General features: G+C 38.3%; 1 protein-coding gene across 2 annotated transcripts in view; it reads left to right on the top strand.

Moving 5' to 3' along the window:
* Window positions 1-27,454, top strand: part of PAPSS1 (3'-phosphoadenosine 5'-phosphosulfate synthase 1) — a 106,384-nt gene that overhangs the window by 61,166 nt on the left and 17,764 nt on the right. For both annotated transcript variants that reach the window (XM_003829990.5, XM_008955360.4), the window contains exons 7-11: window positions 1,916-2,027; window positions 4,020-4,225; window positions 5,296-5,431; window positions 13,835-14,103; window positions 27,031-27,260. In XM_003829990.5, coding sequence (XP_003830038.3) covers window positions 1,916-2,027; window positions 4,020-4,225; window positions 5,296-5,431; window positions 13,835-14,103; window positions 27,031-27,260 — 953 coding nt within the window. The remainder of the gene's footprint in view (window positions 1-1,915; window positions 2,028-4,019; window positions 4,226-5,295; window positions 5,432-13,834; window positions 14,104-27,030; window positions 27,261-27,454) is intronic.

Raw genomic sequence — 27,454 nt, 5'->3', positions numbered from 1 at the left:
GAGCATCTGGAAGGCACACTGCTATTCTTTGCACCTCCTCACATGCCTATTTCTAAGTATGGTAGCCTTGGGGTTAGGCCTTCAGTATAGGAATTTTTAGAGGACACAGACATTCAATCCCTAACAGATACCATCTAGAATTGAATTCCAGTAGAGACAAGTAGTAGCCACCATCAAAGGTTTTGGAAAAAAAAAAATTTCTTCATGAATACAATTTTTTTCCCTGTGAATTGATTTTGCAGTGGAACACATTGGCAAACATACTCTGGGAATAAATAGTAGGCTGCATTTTACTGTACTCCACTCAGCCAGGTGCTTTATCTTTCTCATTGGAGAGCCACTGCTGTATGCTCTGTTAAAAAATGAGCATATCCAGCTTACATTAACGATAAGTACATTGTTCATCGGTCCTTTGACGTTCTAATGGGATATGCTACAAATCTCAAAGTTCAAGAAATAATAGTCTCTGTAAAATGAAGAGTACTCTGTCATGGGTAAGAGACTTTTCTTGGAAAATATTTTATTTAAAGTTTCTTTCTTTCTTTTTTTTTTTTTAAATGGAGTCTCGCTGTGTTGCCCAGGCTGGAGTGCAGTGGCTTCCCTTTTTTTTTTTTTCCCTAACAAGACCACAGAACAGAAGGTACTTAATTCTATACACCTTTTTTTTTTAGAATACAGTACTTTATGGTCACTTTTTTGTGAGTCACTTGATGGACCAAGGCTCTTCTTATTTATTGTGTATCAAGTGACCTCAGCCAGTATTTTCCTTTTGAAGTTTAAATGGTCTTAGCTGGCCAGTGGGGTGATTCCTGTGTCTTTCCAGCAAGATTTTGTTAATCTTGGGAAGATTCCTTGCTTCCTGGCTCAGCAAGATGTTCCAGGCTCACCTTATACCTTCTAGCCCTATGATTGGATTCAGCCTTTTCTCCAGCCAGCCCTAGTTCCTTTTTGGAGACCATAAGCTGTGTGCTTGGGTGCACTGTAAAGGTACCAAACTGTCAAATAAAATGCAGCTTTATAGATAAAGGTGAAGTCTTCTCTATGAAATGATTATGCCATCATTTTACATTTCCCTGATGATTTATGAGAATAACCATTTTTTCAATACATTTGTTGGTCATTTGAGTTTCCTTGTCTCCCAATGACTTCTTTTTTTTTTTTTTTTTTTTTTTTTTTTTTGAGACATGGTCTCACTCTACTGCCCAGGCTGCCAGGCTGGAGTGTAGTGGCGTGATCTCAGTTCACTGCAACCTCTGCCTCCTGGGCTTAAGCGATTCCTGGCCCGAGCAATCCTCATGCCTCAGCCTCCTGTAGCTGGGACTACAGGAATGCGCCACCACACCTGGCAAATTTTTTGTATTTTTAGTAGAGACTGGGTTTCACCATGTTGGCCAGGCTGGTCTTGAGCTCCTGAGGTCAGGTGATCTGCCTGCTTTGTTTGGCCTCCAAAGTGCTGGAATTTCAGGTGTGAGCCACCTCCTCTGGCCGTAAAGTTTCTCTTGGTTAAGGAGAGTGGTTATCAAAGTGTTAGATCATCACTGTTATCATTTTCTGGGAACATTTTAGAAATACAGATTCATGGGCCCCACAGCAAACTGACTGAATTAGAAACTCTGCAGATGAAGCAGTCTCATTTTAGCAAGCTTTCCAGGGATTTGAGGTAAAGTTTGAGAACCACTAGTTTAGGAGAGGCTGTCTTTATTAGAAATACTTGGAGGCCTAATGTTATTTAAATTTAATAGGAGAAGGAAATATTTTCCTAGTGCCCTTATTCTTTGTTAGTTTGGTATAATCTGTACTCATCCTTACACTGTTTGTTTCCATTGCTTTCAAAATTAAATTCCTAAAGGTCATCACTGCTTTTGCTCATATATACATGCAATAGAAAATTTTGCTTTACTTTCAAATTTACTAGGTGGATATGCAGTGGGTGCAGGTTTTGGCAGAAGGTTGGGCAACCCCATTGAATGGCTTTATGAGAGAGAGGGAGTACTTGCAGTGCCTTCATTTTGATTGTCTTCTGGATGGTAAGACATTTTACATTCAAAATTATATTGTATGTGGAAGAGAAATTACATAGTTGCAGAGATTTGTCACTGTTTACAAAAAGTAGTAGGGTAACATCTTAATAGAGGTAGCATTATAAGACTAAGTTATATCAGTACCGAACACTTTATTTAAGTGAATCATGAGATCTCATTTTCGTTTTTCCGTGTCCTGACTCTTATTTATTGCAGAGAGAGAGGGAAAATCTGGGAATCAGGGCTGAGGATGGATTGTAAAACACATACAGTTATTCTATGCTGTTTTTGCCTGATCACTGTGGAAAGCTGCTTCCCACCCAGGGCATGTACATGCTGCGTTTTGCAGTACTGAAGCCCATGCTTGAGCTTTCTAATGAGGAATTGTGGAGTCTTAGTTAAGGAATTCTGAAATATGTGGCTAAAAATGTCCTTCCTATTCTTTTAAAACATTAACAAAAAATTGTCAGAGAAATTGATGTTGGACAGGCGCAGTGGCTCACGCCTGTAATCTCAGCACTTTGGGAGGCTGAGGGAAGTGGATCACCTGAGGTCAGGAGTTCAAGACCAACTTGGCCAACATGGTGAAACCTCATCTCTACTAAAAATACAAAACTTAGCTAGGTGTGGTGGTGTGTGCCTCTAATCCCAGCTACTCGGGAGGCTGAGGCAGGAGAATCGCTTGAACCTAGGAAGTGGAGGGTGTGGTGAGCCAAGATCATGGCACCACTATACTCTAGCCTGGGCGAAAGGATGAGACTCTGTCTCAAAAAAAAAAAAAAAAAAAAAAAAAAATGATGTCCAACATATTATCATTATAATGCAGCAGGCTTTAATTTTGTGTTGTATATTGTTGGTAAGATTAATTTACTACCTTATGAAAATATTTTTAAATGTCACAGAACCCTACTATAATTGCTACCAAGTTTTTTGTTTTGTGACTTCTTTTAACTGGGTGGTGAAATAGATATTAGAAAACATAATTCCTAATCATTCTTCTCAAGAAACTTTATCACAAGAACATAAGGATTAAATAATGCATTTTGATTTTCTTCCTTGGAACTAATTGCAAAGTCTTGTGGACTACCTCCTTTATGATGATTTAGTCTTGGGCTTGGTGCAAATCTACCTATTCATTTTCCATGTTACACTTTACCTAGTGGTAGTAATTTAAAAAGCAGCCAAGCAGTTATCATTACTCTCGTTGACATCTTTTGTTCAAAGAAGATATGCCATGATGTCCAAAAAATATGATTTCTTTAGTATATAAATAGTCCAAATATGAATGTGAGAGCACACTATTTTTCTAACCCATAGATGATGAGTAGAAAAAAGATTTTTATAGCTTGCAAGGTTGCATGCTGAGACTGTGCCTTTAGTATCACTGACAACACATTTTGGTTTAAATACAGTCATTACTGTCTTTATTTCTTGGTTAGTGATAGCTGGTATCAGTTTGAATTTGACTGTATTTAAAAAAACTTTTTGGATAGCTCTGTCTTCCTATCTCAAGGATACTCAAGTATACTTAATCAACTTGCCACATAAATTGTAGTTATTATGTCATCCTGTTATCAACAAGGATTTAAGTTTTTCCTGAAAAGGCCCAGAAACGTAGTTCTTTGTCTCTTTCATATATTGGAAGTGCACAATATGTATTTGGTGATGTTAGGCTTAACCAGCTGATTCTTTCTTGTTAAACAGTTTATTTTACTTATGTAATTCTATACCAAAATGTTGTACCCAAAAACAGTTTGATTCTTTTAATTTTTCCTTTTTTTTTTTTTTTTTTTTAAACTTGGGAGATCGTTGCTCATTCTCCCTGACCTTGTAGCTTGTTCTGTCTTTCGTTTTTCTGTGCCAGGTACCAGTTGAATACTGTCACTGGATCTACATCCTTTTATTATTTGAAGTGTCCCCTGAAGTGAAAGGTGGTTGTTAAGTAAAGCGTGTTGAGTAATTCAAGCTGTGTGCTTCATGTTCTTTTGTGCTCTGCAGGAGGTGTCATTAACTTGTCAGTACCTATAGTTCTGACTGCGACTCATGAAGATAAAGAGAGGCTGGATGGCTGTACAGCATTTGCTCTGATGTATGAGGGCCGCCGTGTGGCCATTCTTCGCAATCCAGAGTTTTTTGAGCACAGGAAAGAGGAGCGCTGTGCCAGACAGTGGGGAACGACATGCAAGAACCACCCCTATATTAAGGTGCTGAAAAAACCTCGCTGCATTTTATCTTGATTTGCCAATGATGTTTGTGCTGAAATGTGGGCATTTTCTGTGTATTGACTTTTCATTGGAATTGTTAATATTTTGCATAATAGAGATTGGACCTTAGATTAGTGTGATGAGTGTTTATGCTCTTGTCATTTTGGTCCAGATAAATATTTATTCAACAAACATATTTTAAATCTCTATTGTATACATGGCACTGAGCTAGGTGCTGATGCTAGGAATGCAGGGCCAGGGACACCACCGGCACAGTGTTTCAGCTCTTGGAGTATACAATCTCGTCGTGTGCTTAGGCATGTACTTATAATGAGCGTGTGAGGTAGAGGCTAAGGGAGCCCTCACCAGGGTGGTTTGATGTGAAAGCAGTGAAATATAATTTCTCTTCAAAGTACCTCATTTATTATATATATATGTTGTGTGTGGAATGTTATTGAAGTCAAATTTCTGTCAGTTGTTAGGTGTGTTAAGGTAGACTGAGAAAGAAGCTGGGCACGTTGTTGGCACATAAGCCAAAGCCTCATGGGGAAAAGGAGGGCTGGAGCTGCCTTGTGAAGATGAACAGGTCCTGGAGGGTAATAGCTCCTCCTTTCAGATGCAGGGAAAGAAAGTAGTAAAATTGTAAGAAATTTGAGGTGGTGTGGAGATTGGAAGGCATGAATTTGTATCGAACTCGATGATCATTAATTCTTCAAAAGGTTAGGATTGGAGAACACAGAGTGTGGGGTGACCCAGGGCTACAAATTGTTCTGTTAATAAATGTATGATAATAATGAAAAGAATGTTTTTGTTACTTGAAAAGGTATAATTATTCACATTGCTTTTGTTTGCCTTTCATATGTAAAGATAGTTATTTCACAAGTTTTCTGGGAAATCACAAAATCGATTCTAATTTTATAGCATCTCTAATGTCAATTTAGTTGATAAGTCAGATTTACCTCATTTAAGATGAGAGTAGCTTACAACGACTGTATTTAGCTTATATGAGAGAGATGTTTTTACTTATTTTGATCTCGGTTTCCATTAAAAAAATTTGTTTTTCCTATTAGATGGTGATGGAACAAGGAGATTGGCTGATTGGAGGAGATCTTCAAGTCTTGGATCGAGTTTATTGGAATGATGGTCTTGATCAGTATCGTCTTACTCCTACTGAGCTAAAGCAGAAATTTAAAGATATGAATGCTGGTAAGACATGGATTTAATTACCTAATATAGGCCGGCTTGGAGAGAAAGTTCTAGACGATTTTTTCCAGTGCTTACTAAAATGTAAAACGATGAGTACAGGTAAATATAGCAGTGGAATATGTAAAGAAAGGTAGTCAATCAAAACTAGCCTGCATAGTTTCATTATATTGGTATAATTTGATTTGACATTATTTTGAATACTCTGGAAGCTAGATGCTAATGCAGAATTTACCTTTTATTTATTATAAAACTCGCATGTTAAAGCTGAATGGAACTATAGAATATTATTTGAATAATTCACTCATATAAATATGCTTTATATGTCAGAGTGTTTTACATGAGAGATATATATTCATATATATATTCATGTATATATTCATATATATTCATATATATTCATATATGTATTCATATATATATTCATATATATATGAATGTCATGTATCTCAGAATGTTTTACTTGACATTCATATATTGGAAGTGCACAGTATGTATTTGGTGATGTGTCACAGCAAATAATGATACATGACCATTGTATCATACCATTGTACCAATGATACACGACCATGATTTAAACAATAGAGAAAGTTGTTTAAAGCAAAAATTAAAAGAAACAACGCTGTGCATAGAAATACTTCTCAAAACAATTCATCAAACTGTCTTTGGGTACAAATTTTTGGTATAGAATTACAGAAGTAAAAGAAACTTAACAAGGAAGAATCAGCTGGTTAAGCCTAACACCACCAAATATATACTGTGTACTTCCAATATATGAATGTCATGTATCGCAGCAAATAATGAAACAACGGAACTTTTATCATGTTCACTTCATTTAAAAAATGTTTGTGGATCTTTATATGCCAGTATGCCATGTGCTGAGGATCCATAAATAAATACTCTAGGAGCTTATGGTGTAGAAGAGAGAGACATTAAACAATAACAGAAAAAGTTATTTAAGAGCAGAATAGAGAAGCTACAGATGCTGTTCTTTATAATACTGCTTTCTATATTATAAAGCAATCCAGGACAGGATTTTTATATCATATTTCCTGCTATTAGGTCTTTGACACAGAGGTGGGTAAATGATGTGCTTACCTTGGCGCACCCATACTCTTTCTATACCTGCAAATTCAAGGTTCTGTATCAGGGAAGAGCATTCACTGTAGATTTGGGGAGGCTTTTTTGAGCCTTAAAATTGGAAGCATCCTGCAGTTGTGCTCCTAATTAATTCCCACCCACTGCAGAGATGGTTTGGCCCTAAGCACTGGTGCTGCTCTCTTTCATATTTTCTGTGTAGAAATCAGATGGATGTGGTTGTTAAAGGGCAGGTGAATGTGTTTGCCTTTTTGGGGTATATAGCTGGCCACCAAACCATGTTTGTGAACCAGAGGCCCTCGTTCCAAGCAACTACAGAACAACTGGGAAAGAGCAGGCATTTCATTTGTGTTTGTCTTAGTGTCGGTGAACTCCAGAATGCTCCTGGTAGGCATTCAGAGTTCTGTGTTCAGACTCTGCCTCACCACCTAGCAGTTATGTGTTTGTGGGGAAATTACTTTTCTCTCTAAGGCTCATGGACAATTGATGAGGATATTGATGGTACCTAAAGCATAACATTTTACTTTAAAAAGTGAAATAAGATGTGTAAGGCACTTTAAACTGTACTGGTATGTAGTAAGAGATTAAGTTGTTGATACGGTTTGGCTGTGTCCTCCCAAATCTCATCTTGAATTGTAGTTCCTATAATCCCCACCTGTCATGGGAAGGACCCAGTGGGAGGTAATTGAATCATGGGGATGGCTTCCCCCATGCTATTCTCGTGACAGTAAGTTCTCACAAGGTATGATGGTTTTATAAGGGGCTTCCTCTTTTGCTTGGTTCTCATTCTCTCTCCTGCCACCATGTGAAGAAGGATGTGTTCGCTTCCCCTTCCACCATGATTGTAAGTTTCCTGAGACCTCCCCAGCTGTGTGGAACTGTGAGTCAATTAAACCTCTTTTCTTTATAAATTACCTGGTCTCGGGCATTTCTTCATAGCAACATGGTAATACAGGTGCCTTAATTTTTGTTGTGTGAACTGTAGCTAGACTTTATTCATGTGAAGGTTAGAGCAAGAATTATCTGTTTATACCTAAGTTCTGCTGTAGACTGCTGTAGACTGTGTTATGAACTTAATAAAATGGGTTAAGAACTGGAGGCCTCAGATGGGCCACCCACTCTTCAGTGCTCCATAGTTCCTACCTAGTCTGCTTAACTCATTCACATTTCTTTCTTGGCTTCTTTAGGGTTTTTGAGTGTGGGATCCCTTTTCCCCTTTTATATTTTACTCCTGATTTTGAAGCAAATATTTGGCTTAAATTACTGATACAGAAACTTCTTTTGAGTGCTATACTTGGTACTGCCTGTATAACAGCTCATTTCTCTTCTTTTTTGCTAACATGTTTTAGGCCCAGTATACAGGAATGAATAATGATTGATACAAGTTAATAATGATGCCCCACTCTTTTTTGTCAGTGTGTGATTTAAGGGTCAGTGCATTAAGTCGTTTCTGGCCATTGAGATCTAAGGAAGAGGGTTTTCAGGAAAGATTTTCTTTCTGACAGTTTGGCTTATGCCAGACAAATTCTGTTTTTTTCACCCTTCTCTTCCTGTTTTGGACGTTTGGAGTTCCTGCAACCATTTTGTATTCATGAAAATTCCAAATATGCTAACTTTTGTCCTTATACTGTGAGTTTCTCATCCAACAATGGAGTCATTTATCTCCAGATTTCTTATTTAAAGAGATAACATATATTCAAATTATTTAAGATACTTTTAGTTGGGTTTTCTGTGATTTGCAACCAGAAGCATCTAGTAGTTTATTATATGTATACTTCCCTTTTCTGCTGGTGAACAGAAACATGTTTAATGGAGGACTTGCTGTGACTGTGTTATTTAAATTTTTGCCAAAATTTGAATTCATATCTGGAACTGATGTTAGTAAATTAATTGTTGGCACTGTTGAAAGGGTCTTATCAAGGAATTATTCATAATTAGGGACTTTCATATTACATCTGTTTTGCACTCTTCTTTGTGAGCCAAACATTTTAAGTCATTTAGAGAATGTGTTGCATAATGAATGATTGCAACTTTGTTTAAAGTAGCTGAGAGCCAGTTATTAGCCTTACATCAAACAACAAAAATTGGAGGGTTATTTTATTTTTTCCATTTTTATACTGAGGCAAATAAGCAACAGACCGAGGAGTTTACTTTGTAGTTCTTGTTCACTCTTTTAGGAAGCCAATAACAAGTCAGTTCTGATGTGTTCAGGGGAGAGAAAGCAGGGAATTTATTTATTTATTTTTTAATCTAGGATTTCTTTTCTTACCTCTTCCTCCTTCTCCTCCCCTCATCTTAGAAGTACTTTGATTACCCCATGTGAGCTATTGTCCTGTGCACAGCACTATCAGTTTAGCTGTTCTTAGACCATTCTGTAGCTGGGAAGGATTGAGAAATCTTTAATACACACATCGGTGATTGCAAGGTGATACATTTCCAGATGGCAAGTTCTTTGAATTACCGATGATTGACCAATATCCTGGAGGGGAAGAATGCATTTCACTTAAGCCAAGTAAGAGTGTGTTAGTGTTTATTAAACATAGAATATTGGTGTCCTGCTGATTGCAAAGGGAAGAGTTGACATAATTTCTTTCAGACTAGTGTGTGGTAGTACAGTGTTAATAAATCTGAGAAACCTTTATAGCGTTGCTGAATTACAAACTACATTTTAAGTGTGTAAATGGAGACATCAGAAGAATGTTTTAAGTAAAGTTGAGGATGCTACATGAGAAAGCTGAGGCAGAAGCAGATCTATGTTTGGCTCTGAAGTGGATAGTGGATCTCGATGATAAGTGACAGCAAGCCAGAGAGCTGAGATTGGGTGAGGGGAACCTGTGTCAGTCAGCTCCCAGCAGGAAGCAGAAGGCACACTCAGATGAGGCTTTGAGCATAATTCAGTGAAGCGAGTATTTAAAGAAAGGTGGTCAGAGTTAAGGGAACCTACAAGGAATTGCTGAGGTGTCCAGGGACTAGTGGCATTGGGTAGTGTTAGCCAGTCCCAAAGGGGTGAGAGCAGGAAGCAGTGTTTCTGAAGCCAGGTGGGAGCTGCAGCTGTGGGAGGGCCACTGGGCAGCAGCTGGTTGCAGGGTCACTGGCACAGCCAGAATCATGCGCTGAGGCAGATGATAGTGGGGAGAAGAGCTCCCCGAAAACTTTTCTCCGTCCATCCTCTGGTTGCCTGCTAATGCCACCACCCTCAAGGCAGGAGGACAACAGCCCCTTCTAGGGGAAGCCCTGAGGGACACCTGTGCTCCCTGCCCCAGGACATCAGAGAATAGATGGGGAGGGGAATGGCAAATAAGCGGCACAGAACCCAGTTGGCACAAAGCTTTGTAGTCAACATCTTACTTTAATTTGGAAGTGTTTTTAGTCATGAGAATAGAAAGTAGTTCATTGCTGCCATACTTTAGAATATGAATTAACCAGTTTGTGAAAAATTCTAATATCTTTATATTTGTTCAAGGGGCCCATCTCTTATTCCTTTATTTCCACCCGCTCCCCTCCCCCCGCCCCGTCTTAAGCGGTTTGAGTAAAAGAAAGACTGTTAGTTTATGATAATCCTGAGGGAGGAGGGGAGATCAAACTGCTTTGTTATTCCAGGTCCCTTCACAAAAACCCACAAAAACAAACATTAAGCACACACACAACTCTAGTAACCCTAGAACCATTGTCTTGTTTAGCTGCTATATTGATTTAGGAAAATCAGAAATGTCTGTTCTTGGAGCTTTACGGTAGAGAGGCAGATAGAAACCTTGGGTGGGAGGGAAGAAAGGAATTACTAATTACTGCTCTATGTAGCGCAGTCTTACAGTGAAGTTAAGAGGAAAGAAGCAAGAAGATGTTGTAATTCTGTGTTCAGTGGTTGGGGTGGATACTGGGGCTCTGGCTGTGGGCTGGGATGTGAAGCACAGTTCTGGGAAGTCTGAGGAAGATTGACTAGGATTTAGAAGCACTGCCCTGCTTATCACCTCATTCATTTATTTGCTGGGTTTGCAGTTGTCTTTGGATACTCAGCTTGGAAAGAGTAGAGTCTGGGTCGCTCTGCACTGTGCCACGACAGTCCTTGCTGGCAACGCCTCTAGATGAAGCGGCCTGTGGCTTGTCCTACATGTGTTCACGGAATGCTGATATCTTCATTTCCTTCCTTGTCACACATGTATGCTCAGAAAATCTTTCTTCACTTTCTTCTTCCTCTTCTACCTGCTGGAAGGAAAGGGATCAGACTTCACTTGTTTCCTTAGTGTATTGGCTCCTGGACTAGGTGATAGGAAATCCAGAGGAAAGGGAGAGAACTTGCTCTGCTGGGAAGTTCCTTCACATAGACATGCAGTACAGGAGAAGGAATAGGCTTTGGGGGCCAGACCCAAATTTGGCTTGAGATGTGACAGTAATAGGAAAGGTAGAAGAATTGAGGGAAAGAGGTAGGTAATGAGCAATGTATATTGAAATAGTTTTTGTAATGCGTCTGTCCGGTGAACTGGAAGGAAGGACTTAGAGATGTGGCTAAGAGAAGCCATCTGTATGTGTGCAGTAATTGAACCCAGGTGTAGGGGTAAGCTTCCAGTGAGTCTGTCAAGAAGGAATTTCATAGGGCCCAGCAGTAAGCCTTGTGGCTCCAAGAGGACCACAAGATGTCAGAAACAGGTGGTTAGACTGGAATGGCCAAGCGGAATAGAAATGTCATATGTTTGATTATAGCTGTGTAAAAATGTATGCAACAAAGAGAAAAACTGGAAGATTGCACAAAACAAAACAAAAGACCGTGCTTTCAGGACAGTGCGTTTATGGATGATTTTCTCATCAAATTTTATTGGGTTTCGTGGTTTTTACTTTAAAAAAAAGCATAGAGAGGCAGATGACATATAAAAGGTTGGTGCCACAGTTAGAAGGCCTTAAGTGCTGTAGATTTTTATGTCAGTAGAGAGGTAAGGACCACTTAAATCAGGAAAGTGCCGTTTGAATTTGGCTCTCATTTTATCCTCACTGTTGATGGAACAGGAAGGAATCGGTTCAATCAATGAATCCAGTCCAGCAGTGTCATGTATAGGTGAAGACGCCCATTCTTTCCTTCCCTCACTCTGTCCTCCACACTGTGGTAGTGCTGTCACCAGTCTTGTGGTAATAGTGTGGAGGAGTAAGTGAAGGAATATTGTCATGTCCTGCTGGAGTTGAAGGAACTATTTTCCTTTTAACGTGTATTTATTCTCTTAGGGAACGTCTTTGCTCCCCTGCTCTGACTAGACTGTAAGCCCGTGGAGGGTAGGCCAGTTTTACTACTCCCTCAGGCTCAGCATGTCTCCAGCTGCATTTGCATCCTGTCCCTGGCGGGTTTCTTCCCTGTCACTGGCTGTTGTGTAAAGTTGGGTAGGGGAAGAAGACCTATTTGAAGACAGATCTTGTGAAGAGATGATGAAGGCTGAGTGTGCTGGTAATTAGTGTGCTGCAAATGAGGTGTAGGGAACAGAAGGGACTTATTACATGTGGAGGACAGGGCAGGAAGGGAAACTGAGCCTCTGAGGTAGGTAATGGTGAATTGCTGGTGAGGCGCCTGTGGAGCACTTAGAGGCAGTTGGGGAGACAGTAGTCTGAGCTTGGGTAGAGTTCTGGTCAGAAGACACAGGTTTGTAAATCACTAGTACCTAGGGCTCTGCTCAGTGACCTCAGGCACCTGAGAGCAGGGTTGGGAGGGGCTTGACGGGGAGGGCGGTGCCTGTTCTTGCTGTTGTCATAGTGTGGCTTTATTCACCAGTGTGTAGACTGTGGTCTGTCAGATGAGCCTTCATCAGATGTCCCCATTATTCTTTGAGCACTTCCCTTCTTAATGGTGCAAAAAGGTGTTTCAGCTCATGTTGTACTTTTCTTGCCCCAGCTCTAAAAGCTGCCATTTGCCAAGGAGCTCTGGTTTATTTAAGTGGGGAATGGTATTTAGAATGTATGGGCTTTTGTTTTGCTTCTTGCCACTGGGTAGTCATTGTTTGTAGGACCAAACAACGGTGCTACAAAAAAAAAAAAAAGTGGACAAAACTAAGAGATGTGTGTGTGTGTATGTGTGGATGTGTGTGTATGTGTGTGTGTGTATATATATATATATCTGTAGTTCTAGTGGTCAAAAGTGATATTTTGGCATCTTTTATGTCAATATGTAAAGCCAAATTTGAAGTACATTGAGAAGGATAGAAAAATGTTAGGTCTATTTCCCTCCTCCCATCCCAAAGCAAAATAATTTTAAATGCTTGTATATCAAGACTTTTCTGTTTTTTGTACCTAATGTCATATCAGCTATTTCCTTTGTGAAAACCAGCCCTGTTCTGTTCATGTATAAAGGTAACGTGAGGAACTTCCAAGAGTAATGATCATGCTGTAAATCTTGGATTTTACATGATGTGGCAAAACAAAAACAAAAAATCCCAGTTAAGTAGGATGCCACGGTCTTCCTGTGATACCTTTTGTTACAGTGATAGAAGAGGGTCAGAATTGAGAATAGATTGGAGATGATGTACTATTTGGCTTACAGATTGTTAGAAGAGAGAGGCTGTTCCTCTCCCTGAGTCGAGCTTGGATCAGCATGGCATGATGCTTTGTCAGGTATTGTGAGGGCGGCGAAATACAGAGCTCCTCTAACTGGATTGGAAAGGTCTCCTGCTAGCAAGCACCACGTAGGAATGAACCCAGGGTTGTAAGCAGGAGATAAGGAGTTAACCAGTTTCGTCTGTCTAGCAGTTTTCATTGTTTTAAGGGATATTGTTGTTGCTAAACTATAATCCAAAATTCAGACCTTTGATCATAAAACAAAATACGGTTCTAGTCGAGCAAAGTAATTGTAAGTGAGCATATTTGGACAGTAAGTAAATTTTTGAAACTACAAACATATTTCTCTAACTTTCTGTCTCCCTTAGTAAAGCATTATATTAGGTCGTTTGGAGGGATTGATCTGGTGGGTAACTGAGGCACAGACCGAAAATGTTTATCTATGGTAAGCAGTGGATCCAGGATGTTAGGACCAGAAAGTCTGATGATTGCTCTCATTTCCCATGAATGCAAGAAAGTAATTCTTATAAATCCATGATTGTTATAGTACATATCCTCAGATAAGTATGATTTACTTAATATTGTATAGTAGAAGTATAGGTCATGTTATCCTAAATGGTCAAAGCAGTACATTTTTTTTTTTTTACCAGTTTTCTGATTTCTGAGTTTGCATATGTTTTGCTTAATCCTAAGTATCAAGTTTTAAGAAAAATTGCGTATCCTTTGGAAAGTAATCTGTTAGAAACATGCTATTCTTAACTCTGGAAATTCTCTTTTCAGATGCTGTCTTTGCATTTCAACTACGCAACCCAGTGCACAATGGACATGCCCTGTTAATGCAGGATACCCATAAGCAACTTCTAGAGAGGGGCTACCGGCGCCCTGTCCTCCTCCTCCACCCTCTGGGTGGCTGGACAAAGGATGACGATGTTCCTTTGATGTGGCGTATGAAGCAGCATGCTGCAGTGTTGGAGGAAGGAGTTCTGAATCCTGAGACGACAGTGGTGGCCATCTTCCCATCTCCCATGATGTATGCTGGGCCAACTGAGGTAGACTGCTTGTAAGATTTTCACTGCAGCAGTGTTAAAGCCACTCTTACTAACACAGCTAGTGTCACCATCCGATTGCTTTTTCTGTGCTCTGTAGGCCTGTTCCAAACATTTGTTATACATGACATTCTCTCCTGCTCGTTAGGGATATTCCCTGGATGTTAGGGGCATCCTTGAGAAAGGAAAGGTGGGGAGAGGTTTCACTTGCTCTTGTGGGTCTTGGTCCCAGTTGTGAAGGAGGGGATGTTCCCTGCAGACAGGGCTGGGTGTGGTTGGGAAGGTATGCCACAAGCTCCTCTTGTAACTGCTGGCCACATTGCAGACACAACAATAACACTGATCTTGTCCCGTTACCAGAGTTCTAGGTCTTTGTTAAAGAGGGGAGCTGGGCAAAGCCTGTTTGTTTAAATTCTTCTCTGTGTCCCTGTGTTTTCAGAGATAGGCACATTCCTTTCCTCTAGGTATAGGGAGGGCACCTCTGGAATGAGAGTCTTTTGACCTACTTCAGGGGAAGATCTGCTAGGTTTTATGACTGCCTTAGGGGAAGGTGAGAGTGGCTTGCTTTCTTCTGCTGTTTTCTCAAATGCCAAGGTGCCATATTTTGGAGTAGTGTGTCCTGAACCGTATCAGTATGCTAGCTGCAGCAAGTCCTTCCCTGGCCTCAGATTCAATTCTGCTCACTACCCGCAAGAGCATGGTCTAGTGGAAATAATACAAGACGGTTGTCGAGGAGTCCAGGCACAGTTTAGGTTCTGGGTTGCCACCAGCTGGTTTGCAATCTCACATTAGACTTCTTGAGACCTCTCTATACTATGTTTGAGTGCACAGTAGGTGGTGTAGGTAGGACTAAGTGTTCTTCAAGATTCTGTCCCATTCTGATCGTTTCCTAATTTGTCTTATTTTCTTTTAACTTCACATTGAAATATATATATGAGAAAGTATATATGAAAAAGTACATATTATTTGAGTTACAGAAGCATTAAAAGAAAAAGTGCATCTTTCATAGATGCAAGTAAATGAATTTTTCCCATTGGAACAGAGGCATACAATCAGCTTCCAGATTAAAAAAAATTTTTTATCATCACCCAGAAGTTTTTCTTCTTGCCCCTTTCTATTCACTACTTGTCCTCCTCCTAGGAGTCATCGGTACCCTCACATTAACATCATAGGTCCAGTTAGCTTGTGTTTAAGATTGGATACCCTGAGAGCAGACTCTGAGAGTGAGGTGCGGGTTCAGGAAGTCTCTTAGGGAGAACTCTTGGGATCAACACCTCTGGAAGGGAAGAGAAAGGAAGGGAGCAGGATTCTATAGAGAGGGAGGTCGAGCTACAGTTCAGTCTCAGTGGAGGCTTTAATTGAGTCCATGGGGAGCTCTGGAAAGGCCCTTCAGAGATGTCCAAAGTTGCATGGGAAATAGGCATTATACCTCCGTGTTTCCAGGGGTTGGCTGCCCATGGGAGGGGGCATACCTTTGGGTGCTGCTGCTCCTTTCAACAGAAGCAGTTTCTGAGCGGGGCGACAGCTGCTGGAGAGCCCGCTCCCTTCTTGCAGGAGGCCTGAGTATTGCATCACAGCATTAAATCCAGCTGGTTTTTAGTATTTCTGTAATTCAGATCATACTGCATATACTCTTTCGTGTCTGGCTTCTTTCACTTTACATTGTGCTTGTGAAACTCACCTTTATTGTTATGTAATTAGTGGCAGATTGTTCATTCTTGGTGCTGTGTGGTGTTTCGTTGTGTGATTTTACCCAATATTGTTGATGGATGTTTGGGCACTTTACAGATTTTTGCTCTTAAGAATAGCGCTGGCGTGAAAGTTTTAGTGCATGTCTTTTTGTGGACATTCCTGTTGGTTATACCAGGGAGGAGAATTGCTAGGTCCTGGGATATGTATTTGTTGAGAGTTAGTAGATTCTACCAGTCAGTTTTTTGATGTGGTTGTACCATTTTACACTCCCATCAGCAGTGTATTGCCTCACCAGTACTTGAGTGTCCTTTTCATTTTAGCCATTTTGGTCCTTTAGTGCTGATTACTTAGCCAAGCACTCTGTAATACTTTTCCTATTTCTTAACCAGCCTCAAAAAATCTCCTCATTGAACCAGTTTCACTGAAATGGAGTCTTAGTAAATGAGTTGTAGTTATAAAGCATTGAGAAATAGAATATAATAGTCCATATTTTATTGATTTCTTACTGTATTTTTCAGACAATATTCTGAATGCTTTACATATGTTAACTAAATCCTTATAAAGATTGCTAGTTAATGTATAACTTATGTTATAAGTTATTTGTTGTAAGTTTTATGTTAGGTTTTATAACTTATGTTATAAGGATTAATCCTTATAATACTAAGAGGGTAGGTACTATTGTTATTCACAGTTCACAGGTGAGGAACCTGAAGTAGGGAGGTTAAACTGTGTTCAAGATCACATACTATTAGTAAATGGTAGAGATAAAATCTGAACCTAAGTAATCTGGCTCCAGAGCTATGTACTATAATTTCACATAATTTTTAATATTATATAACATTAAAATATTTTTAAAAATATGTAGCCACATCTTTTTTAAAAGACTAGAAATAAATTCTTATAATATCCTGTAAGAGTTCCAAAATAGTGAGTTAGGATGGCCCTGGCAACATTCGTTAGAGGTGGAATCTCCAAATAAACTTATTTTTTTTATCAGAGCCTAGAGTTGTGGGTTGTGATATTCTTTGTATAATAAGTATTCTTAATCTTTGTATTCTTACAATACCTGACTCATGATATTGGTAATATCTGCCTATGTTTCTATTGTTGAGAGGAGCAAATAGGATCAATGTAAATCATTTAACACATTGCCTGGCTCATGACAAGATGTGGTAATTAATATAATTGGCGTCCTTTAAAAAACTACTTTGCTGCAAATTCTCAGCATTTCTAGGATTCTAGCCCCATATCCAAGGAACTGTCTATATCTCTAGGCTGCTTCATAAGTCTATGAAGTCCTAGAGTTTGATTATGGCAGGGAGCCTGGTATGACCCACTGCCTAACAGGCTTCATGTCAGAGCATGTGTCCTAGCCCTGATTTGGGATATCCTTTGGTGTTTAATAATAATACAAAGCTAATATAAAGAAATTGAAAGTACCTATTTTATGAGTGCCTATGCATGTGTCACTCAGTGAATAGCTGCTTTGCATGCATGCGTTAGGTTACCCCACAACTTGGTGAGGAAGGTTTTATTCTTGTTTTACCAGTGCGATTACTGAAGCTCAGAGAGGATAAGTGACTTAACTGTAGTCTGTCAAAGAAGACCAGAGCTGTACGGTGATTAAAGTAATAAAAACAGAACTTTATTCAGGAAATATTGCAACAGGAGAATAAAGACCTCAGTATAGAACTGGGCTCAACTCTGAATACAGCATGGACAGGTGGGGATTGATAGCAAAGGACAGGGTGGAGGTAAGTGGATGGAAAATTACTGAGAGGAAACATTGGAAGTAGGGGATTCTGGGATAAATGGGATTCTTGCTGAAGGCAGGCCAGGATCATCAGATACCTGGGAAGTGGGTGGAAGATAAGGAATTTGATCAGATAATGAGGGTGAGCAGATACTGAGAGTAGAGGATTCTCAATAAACAAACTTAGCAAGATTTTTGCTACAGTTGGGCAATGCAGGCCTGGTAAGGATGGACACTGAAGGTCAAGGCTTAGAGGGCTCAGAGGAGCCTGACTAGTTAGTGTTCTGTCTAGGAGAGACACAGAACTGGGACTGAAATTTGGGCCTGTTTTTTTTCCTTCTAGGGCTCCTTGCTGCCAAGAAGCCTCAAAGTAGCTTTGTGCTTTGGCATTTGGAGGGAAGGCCAAGAAGTTAGTTGTTCTGGGTGCCTGCAGAACTCCCAGGTTTTCTAGGGAGACTAAGAGGCACGTTAAAGCTGTGTCTGCCTCTACATCTCTGTCTGGAGTGTGAATTGTGAGCATAAGAGATGTGGTTCTTTTCAGGAAGGCCCAGCTCTGATGCCTGAGCAAAAGGCGGTTTTTTAACTTCTGAACTTGTAAAGAATAAGCTTTGGAAATTCTAGTAAACGTCTTAATATTTCAGACCATGAAGTGTTTTAATGTTTTTGGGCTGACAGTATTTAGGCTGTTGGATTGAGCTGCTTAGGAAAAGTATCTTTCTCGAGGACCTAACTTGTGTGTTTGACTTATTTGACTTATTTGCAGCCATAAGTGAAGAATTTTTTTGTAATAAAAAAAACACCCTCTCATTTTTGTAGCTTTTCCAGTGACATCAGGAAAAAGTCTGTCAGTAATGCTTATTTGCCAACTAATAATAATAAAATAAAAACAACGACTCTTCCTTTAATCATTTTCTGTAGGTCATTTAGAAGGCATTGGTACCAGATTTGTTTCCTTAGCACACATGCTTTTCAGAACCATGGGCAGCTGTTAAGCCTATTTGGTTATCAACAGGATATTCCTGATTTTATAGTCTATAAAGATTTCATGACTTGAATCCTAAATTCCATTTCAGGAATGGAGGAGGCGAGGATGTGGAGGGAGTGTTAACTTTCTAATGCTAAAATGGTGTTATAGATACACATTTTGTCTTTGTGAGGTATTAATTGACTATGTAGGAAATTCTATTTGTCTCATCTCACTAAATACTAAATCTATTTTTGTGAAGGATAAATAATGCTTTCTAAGACCTGTGACATGAAAGTGTCAAAGGTAAGATGTTTTTGAGAATGTGGATATATGTTACTAACAGCTATACCCTCGGTTTATGAAGTTTTAATGAGATTTATCAGTTGAATTTGGGGGGAAATGCAGTTGGAGGTAGAGATTATCCTTTGCTATGAAAATTACCCATGCACTGTTAATTGACTCTTTAAGAGAAACTGATTCTGTGTAAGCGAGTGGATACCCTTCACCAGGGACAGTAGAACATACTATGACATGGATGCCAGTGTGCTTGTTTAATTAGTCTGTGCTTTACACCAGTATCTGGAGCAGTGAGTAGGGTGTCTGTTAGGATATAAACTTGTTCTTCCCTCTACACACTTCCAAGAGCTCTAGCAACTGATGTTACTTCTTGAGATCTGAGTCTAATTATACAAGCCATAGACACCTAAGTTTTACTTGTACCTTTGACTCTTTTTGGGGGTCTTTGATAATTTTGTCTTCTCATTTATCTTGTTCCAAAGTTTATTGAGTAGTATGACACAGTTCACGGTCTCTTTTCCAAAATCCTTAGGATTATGTATTACTTATTTCTCCTGATGGGTCTGGGATGGTACCCCCATATTAAAGCACATTAATATTCCTGTAGCAAAGTAAATGATTTTTCTCACAAATAGGATCGGCAAAAAGGCTGGTAGAAACTTCCTCAGTTTTGATCAGGTTTTGCTACCAAGTGAGTTACAAAACTGAGTTTTAGGTTTCAGAATTTTAGATAAGCAATTGTGGACCTGTACCACAAATGTATTTAGAGTGTGTTGATTTACTTTGAGAGTAATTTTGGGGATCCCTGTAGTCTGTTTTATATACTTTTAGCTTATATATGTCTTGAGAACTGAACTTATTTCATTAGGAAGCATCAGATTTTGCAGGTGTTTATAGGTTGCTTTTCATAGGGAAAAAATGTCATTTTTTTTCTCTTAATAGAGTTTCAGTTCAGAATTTGTTCTTGCTTGTTTCTTACTAAAGCAGTATCAAATTCAGATTTGTCTGTTAGTCTGATTTTTCAGGTTTTCCTGATTTCCCAGCTAGGTAATCTATACAGTTTCCTCCCTAAATGTCCTTGACACAGCGTCAGTAGCTCAGTATGAATAGGAATGTGTGGGTTTTGGGGTCACACAGACCCAGGTCCAAAGACTTGATCCTTCACTAGTTCATTTTGCAGCTAGGATATGTTATTTGAATTCTCCAAGTCCCTGTTTTCTTATTTGTAAAACAGGAATAATAACTATCTTATTGATTTGCTGTAAACATTAAATAATATTTATAAAACATTTTGTACAGTGACTGGTATATTAGGAAGAGCTTGGTAAGTGTTACCTATTTTAATTTCTTCTTCTCACCCTAATGAAGGACCTCATGAAATACTTTCCAGTGCTTTATCACCATGGTTTCCTTCCTCTGTTTTCTTAGAATAATAATCAGTGGGAAGGCAGAGAGCCTCTTGAGGGTCCCTGGGTTTGGGAGGCAGGAAGAGGAGGTGGAGGCTGAGCGTTTCCAGGCTTGCTGTCTCCACTCTGAGCCCCCACTCTGGGAGGGCTGATACTGTTCTCAGCTGACTAGGGGTCTGGGGTCAGCCAGGGCAAGGTCACTTCCAAGAATAAAATTAGTTTGGTTGCTGGTTGTTCTGAAAAAAATGCAGCTCTTACATTTGAGGTATATCTTTTTGGAGATTGAGAGATTATCCTTAAAGGAAATTTTGGGGAAATTCTGTGTATCTTGTATTGGGCCTCATATACGAAATGAAGAATTCAGACTCCATGATGTAGACTGCCTTTCAGCTCTTAAAATTGTATGAGAGTTTTTGTAAGGTATGTTTAATTCTTTCCTACAAGATGAAGAATGAAATGTCCAAGTAAATTTCATAATTTTTGCATTGCAAACTAGAAATGTGACTCTGATGAGACTACTGTTCAGTACCAGTACAGAGTAATAGAACTTAATTAAAACACTTAGAATATCAGTTTTATTAATACAAAGAAGACCAAAAGCCACAGTATCAGGAATCTGTATGATGGGAGGATGAGCCTCACCTTTCACTTGCCTGTGTAGATTCTTCCAGTCAGCTTGAAGAGTTTAAAATAATTCCTATCTCTGGAAAATCAAGAGGCAGGGCACTATGATTTGGGAATTTCAAGAAAACATATTAATGCTAGATAATGTACAACTAAGATTAGGGATATTTTAATATGGAACTCATTAGATTAATTAAGGTATAGATTTTTTACACAGCAAAATTAGGTAATGCACTTGACTTCCTAAAGAATTTTTATAGCATTAACACAACCAATGTTTTTGACAGTCTAGAAAATAATATTCAAACATTTACTAAAAAAATAGTTTCTGGCCTGATGTTCTTTTATAAACACTTTGAGTATATAAAGTTGGCCTTATAGAATATTGACTTTAATAAAATTTATTACACTTAAATAAATGCAGATTTTGGTGTGAAGATATAAAGAAATAAGCCACTTAAGTGGGACTTAAATTTTAATTGTTCAATTCATTATTCTCAGTATTTTTAATTCAGAAAAATTGAAAATATCATATATCTAATCTGCCAGATTTCTGGAACAGTGAAATTTCTCAACCATCAGGTGTGGGGAGAGAATGGTTTAGTGGTAGTGGTATTATATGTAAGCAGTATAGTCCATTTTATAATTTTATAATGTAATTAAATTTGAAAAGTAGGTTTTTAATTTGTTTTTGTTTTAGAAACTAATGAAAATAAAATTTACCGAAGTCTTTGCCAGGTTTGGAAGTGGGGAGATAAGTGATAGACAGTATTTTCAAATGGATTTGGAACAAATGAGATTTTCAGGTTTATAAAAAGGGGCATGAATTAAAAGGTTAAGAAACTCTTCTCAATAACATGCCATATTGGGATTAATCTAGAACAATTCTAACTCTGAAGGATTTTATATTATAAATGTGTGTGGAGGTAAGTAACTGAGGTTCTTATCAATCAGCGATCATTGACTTATTAGTCATGTGGTATCTTAACCTATGATGGATGGCAAGGAGAAACCATTATAGAACTAAAATTTTCATAGATAAATTTTTTTAAAGCATTGGCTATAATTTGGATCAGAAACTACTTTCCTATTCTCACTATTGGATAGTAAACTTAACTAATTCTTACTTGTTTGACTCACACTATGGAGATTAAGTAAAAATTTGAGTAAACCTTAGCTCCACAAATGTCTTTGGGAAGGAAATTTTGAAACAAATAATCTGTTTATTTTAATTACAGTTGTTTATTTTTAGTAGCCCATGTTCTGCCTTCCATTTTGATAAGACAATTCTGAAACCCTATCTAATGGTGAAATGAGATAATTATGGAACCTAAGTATTATTTATTTGAATTTGGTCCTCCTGTCCTCCCCTGCTTTTTCATTTTCTCGAACAAGGCGGTGTGGAAATTTTGTACCACATAGTGAATCAGGTGCACACTAGGGATTTCATTATTCTTTTTCCGGAGTATTAAGCCCTGCCTTACACTCCAGAGTGTTACCCCCTTTGGTTTCTTAGAATTCATACTTCTCATCACTCTCATTCCTCCTCTTCCTTGAGTTGCACGCTTCTGCTGTCGTTTCACTAGTAAGCGAATTCAGTGAGTGATTTTCCAAAATCAGATTCTCTAGGGCATGATGATTGTGTTAGAGATCAAGGCCTAGAACGTTTGTTTCGTTTCTCCCCAACATTTCTATTATGTATTTTGTATCGTAAAACTGCTTCTTAACCTTCCTATATTATAAATATCTTCTTATGTTAATTTAAATATTGATCTTTTTTTAAGTGATGGCACAGTTCCCTGCTGTTTAGGAATTTAATTCAATAACAACACCCAATTGAAGGATCTTTGAGTTAGTTTCTGTCTTTTTACAACCCGTAATGAATCCTGAAATAAACCTTTTTTGCATATTTGCCTCACAATATTTCTGGAATTGAAATTGCTTGGGTTTTTTGACATGTTATCAAATTCTTGACTTTCAGATATCTTATTCTTTCACATAAGCAGAGCAAAGTAGTATAATACTGTTTAAAAAGGTAATCACTGTGCACTCACACGCCTGCTTTGTCACTGACTTTGAAATACTGGAAGCTTGAAAGTTTGTGACTGACAAGATAAACAGAGAAGCACACTTACTAAGCCAGGGGTCTCTGTGTACCTATGTCACCAAGTCCATGAAACACCACAGCTTCCAGAAAATGCAACTGTTGTGCTATTTCAGGTGATAAGAATATTTTAAAGTCTTATAAAGTAATGTTTATTACATAATTTTTTAGTTTCACGGTCCCAGCATGTAGATTATTCTTTCTGTAAGGTTATTACCAGCATATAAATTTATGTTAGTGGTTTTATTTATTTATTTATTTTTTAAGTGGTTTTATTTTTAAAATGTTAACTCACTGGTCACATCCTATTGTTTCTCCTTTTTGTTTCCTATAATTGCCTCACTTTATCATAAAAACAGTTTGTAGGAGATTGGAAGTATGTAGAGGAAAGCAGTCCGTATTTGCTTCACCTATTTCCTTTAATTATTGGCCTGCTTTTAAATGCAGAGGTCATTGAATTGACATGTTGGATGAGCATCTTCTTGGCTTTGTTGATGACAAAAAGAATCATATTTGTGGAAATATTTTTCTCTTTAATTCTTTTAGTTTATTTTAAGCTGTACCCTAGTGAAAAAAGATCAGCAAATGTATACCATATTAATGCTTGGGAATAAAATACAGTATAAAAGTTAAGATTTTTTTCCCTCGAGTTTTTTCTCTCACTTTTTGTTTTTAGCAGTCGTCTTTAGGGAACTTGTCTTTTTCAAACAGTAGGTTTCTTTGGTCAGGGAACTGGAAATTGATGAAGTCTATCTAAAAAATTGTATTCATGTTTTAGTCAAGGTTAATAGAATATAAAAAATAAGGAAAAATAAAACATTTTAGAAAAAACTTTAAAAATATGTCTAGAATAGGCCAGGCGCGGTGGCTCACGCCTGTAATCCCGGCACTTTGGGAGGCCAAGGCGGGCGGATCACAAGGTCAGGAGATCGAGACCATCCTGGCTAACACGGTAAAACCCTGTCTCTACTAAAAATACAAAAAAATTAGCTGGGCATGGTGGTGGGCGCCTGTAGTCCCAGCTGCTCGGGAGGCTGAGGCAGGAGAATGGTGTGAACCCAGGAGGCGGAGCTTGCACTGAGCCAAGATCGTGCCACTGCACTCCAGCCTGGGCGACAGAGCGAGACTCCATCTCAAAAAAAAAAAAAATGTCTAGAATATTGTAGAAATTTTAGATCTTGTGAATATTTTTTGCAAAATTTAGCCATCTTTTAATTTTTTTTCCAACTTGTGTAATGTATACAAAATCTTATGGTTCATATACTTCGGAATACATTTAAGCAATGTGAGTTAGGAACCCTATGAACCAAATTAGGTAAAATATGAGCTACATTTTAAGAAATGTATTTCTTTGGGTTTATTTTAAATGATGTGTAGATAACATATCTTGTTAATTTTGTTGGTAAATTTGAACCTTAATAAAATGTTCCACCATTTACTTGGAAAAAGTAAAACACGGTGGGAATGTAAATTAATATTACTTCCTAAAAATATCTTGCATGGACCTCAGATGCACAGAATTGGATTAATCATTATCTGTGGTATGTGATGCCTTGTCATTAGCCCCTGAATTAATTGCTCTTTTTAATCTTGATTGTGTATGTATTTGTTATTTTTAAAAACTATTTAATGGCCAGGCACGGTGGCTCACACCTGTAATCCCAGCACTTTGGGAGGCTGAGGTGGGAGGGTCATTTCAGCACGGGAGTTCAAGACTAGCTTGGGGAACATGGCAAGACCTTGTCTCTACAAAAAATAAAAAATAGCCAGGCATGGTGGTGCATCTCTGTGGTCCCAGCTGCTTGGGAGGCTGAGATGGGAGGATTGCCTGAGCCCGGGAGGCTGAACCTGCAGTAAACCATTTTTGCACCACTGCACTCCAGCCTGAGTGACAGAGTAAGACCCTGTCTCAAAACCAATAAACAGACTATTTAATGAACAGCATAGAATTGCTGCTAATTTGATAAGTATGACTTATAATCTAGCAGGTACTCCTACCAATCCCATTCTTTTTTTTTTTTTTTTTTGAGACGGAGTCTCGTTCTTTCACCCAGGCCGGACTGCAGTGGTGCTATCTCAGCTCACTGCAAGCTCCGCCTCCCAGGTTCACGCCATTCTCTTGCCTCAGCCTCCCGAGTAGCTGTGACTACAGACACCCGCCACCGCGCCCGGCTAATTTTTTGTATTTTTAATAGAGATGGGGTTTCACCATGTTAGCCAGGATGGTCTCAATCTCCTGACCTCGTGATCTGCCCGCCTCAGCCTCCCAAAGTGCTGGGATTACAGGCATGAGCCACTGCGCCCAGCCACCAATCCCATTCTTACGCTGCCATTTCCATCATCCACCACCCCCCGCCCCAGATAATCTCTGTCCTGAATTTTGTATTTTTTCCCTTATCTTTACACACATACACACACAGTTTTATTATTATGTTAAACTGTGTGCTCATGAAGCAGGTTAGAGCAAGGTACACAGAAACCTGGCAAAGCTATGCAAGTGGAAAAAAATCAAGGCAATCATTAACTCTAGGAAAAACAGTTGTACAAAAAGGGGATTAAAATAGAGATAATAGTGGCTAATATTTATTGTATATTTACTGTGTGCCAGGTATTATTCTAAGACCTCACATGTTTCATTTATTAATTTTCTTAAAACTTCTATGAGATAAATACTATTATAATCCTCACTTTACAGGTGAATATTGATTTCACCAAAAATGTTGATATCACTGTACCTGTTGGGGAATAAGAACCTCATTAAATACTCGAATATGGTAGGAAGTCTAAGTGATGTGGAAATAAGGTCTATGTTATATACTATGTAAAATTAAACTGTCATAACAAAGTGTAAGCATGCTGTTTGAAAACATGCAGGCAAACATCAGTAGAAACAACCTAAAAAGTTGAAACCCCTCAGGGTGAACAATTCAAGTGTGAGGTATGGAATTGCCCTCTTACTATTGCACTTTCTAAACTATGTTGGTAAATAGATAAGTACCTGGTATGCAGGAAATTACCAGGAGAGAGAAAATGAAAACAAAACAATAAAAGATGATTTGGTTATTTATGTGTAGTGGTTATCATTTATACCTTATTTTAATATGGAACAGTGATGGTTTTATAAATTATTAAATAATGGAGCCTTACACTGAAAGGAAGCTAAGTCCAAATTTCTAGGCCTGAGTTTATCCTAAACTTTATTGGCCAGTCATTTAAACTTTCAGGGGCTTCACTTTCTTCAAATTTTGAGGAGAATGTTGAACTAGAGATGATCTTTTACTGTCACTTTAAATTCTAAAGTTTCATTATTCTAGGTATTAGACTAATTTTTGTTTTTTAATAATAGGTCTTACTAGGTCTGAAACTAGAGGCTTCAAGGCTAGTTTTGGATGCAGCATGGCCGTTTACTCACAACCAATCTTTTTTTTTTTTTAACTAGTATTAGGCATATGTTATAAGATTAGTTACATATTAGTTATACGATTTTCTCAGTACTAGTTTATGTAAGTACTTACATGTCATTTTTATCCAACAGGGGTTTTTTTTAACCTGTTAAAGTATAATATACAGAAAAGTTCATAAATTATAAGTGTGTATATATCTCAATGAACTTTTACAGTGAGCACACCCTAATTACCAGCACCAAGATACTGGATCAAGAAACAGAGCATTACCATGATTCCAGAAGCTCCTTGCAGTTGCCTCCCTCCAGGGATCAGCCATTATCCTGACTTCTAACCTCATATATTAGATTTTGAGCTGTATAAATGGCATCTGGTAGTTGTGTAAAATCAAACATCTAGACACATGTATGTTTACATATATCTTATAAGTAATACATAAATATATATACATATATATCCATAAATATTTGTGGATATATGCTTTTAATCTTTTGGTTTGGGGGAGGTTTGTTTTTGTTTTTTGTTAGTTTTGTTTCTGGCTTCCCAGGATGATACATCTAAATTTGTTGAGATTTCCTACCGATAATGATTTTATAAAAAGCATATGCATTTATTATCCACTTACTATTTCTAAGTACATAGTCATAAAAGCAAAGTTATCTAAAATGAAACTTTTATTCTAGGTCCAGTGGCATTGCAGAGCACGGATGGTTGCAGGAGCCAACTTTTACATTGTTGGACGAGACCCTGCTGGCATGCCTCATCCAGAAACAGGGAAGGATCTTTATGAGCCAAGTCATGGTGCCAAAGTGCTGACGATGGCCCCTGGTTTAATCACTTTGGAAATAGTTCCCTTTCGAGTTGCAGCTTACAACAAGAAAAAGAAGCGTATGGACTACTATGACTCTGAACAGTAAGTCTTACATTCTCTGTACAAATCTTTGAAGTACTTCGTGGTCTAGCTGCTCCCAGGGATTTAGCTTATTGTCTAATCTTTACTGATGACAGGTTTTGTGGTACCCATGTCAGAGAAAGGTAAACCCAGAAAACTAATTTCCCAACATTCTGGAAATTAGAAGTAGAAATAAAACTTGAATCTAGTTTCAT

Source organism: Pan paniscus, chromosome 3 (assembly GCF_029289425.2).
Source record: "Pan paniscus chromosome 3, NHGRI_mPanPan1-v2.0_pri, whole genome shotgun sequence".
Lineage (NCBI taxonomy): Eukaryota > Metazoa > Chordata > Mammalia > Primates > Hominidae > Pan > Pan paniscus.
Note: the sequence above shows the minus strand (reverse complement) of the source record. Positions and strands in the feature narration are given on the sequence as shown.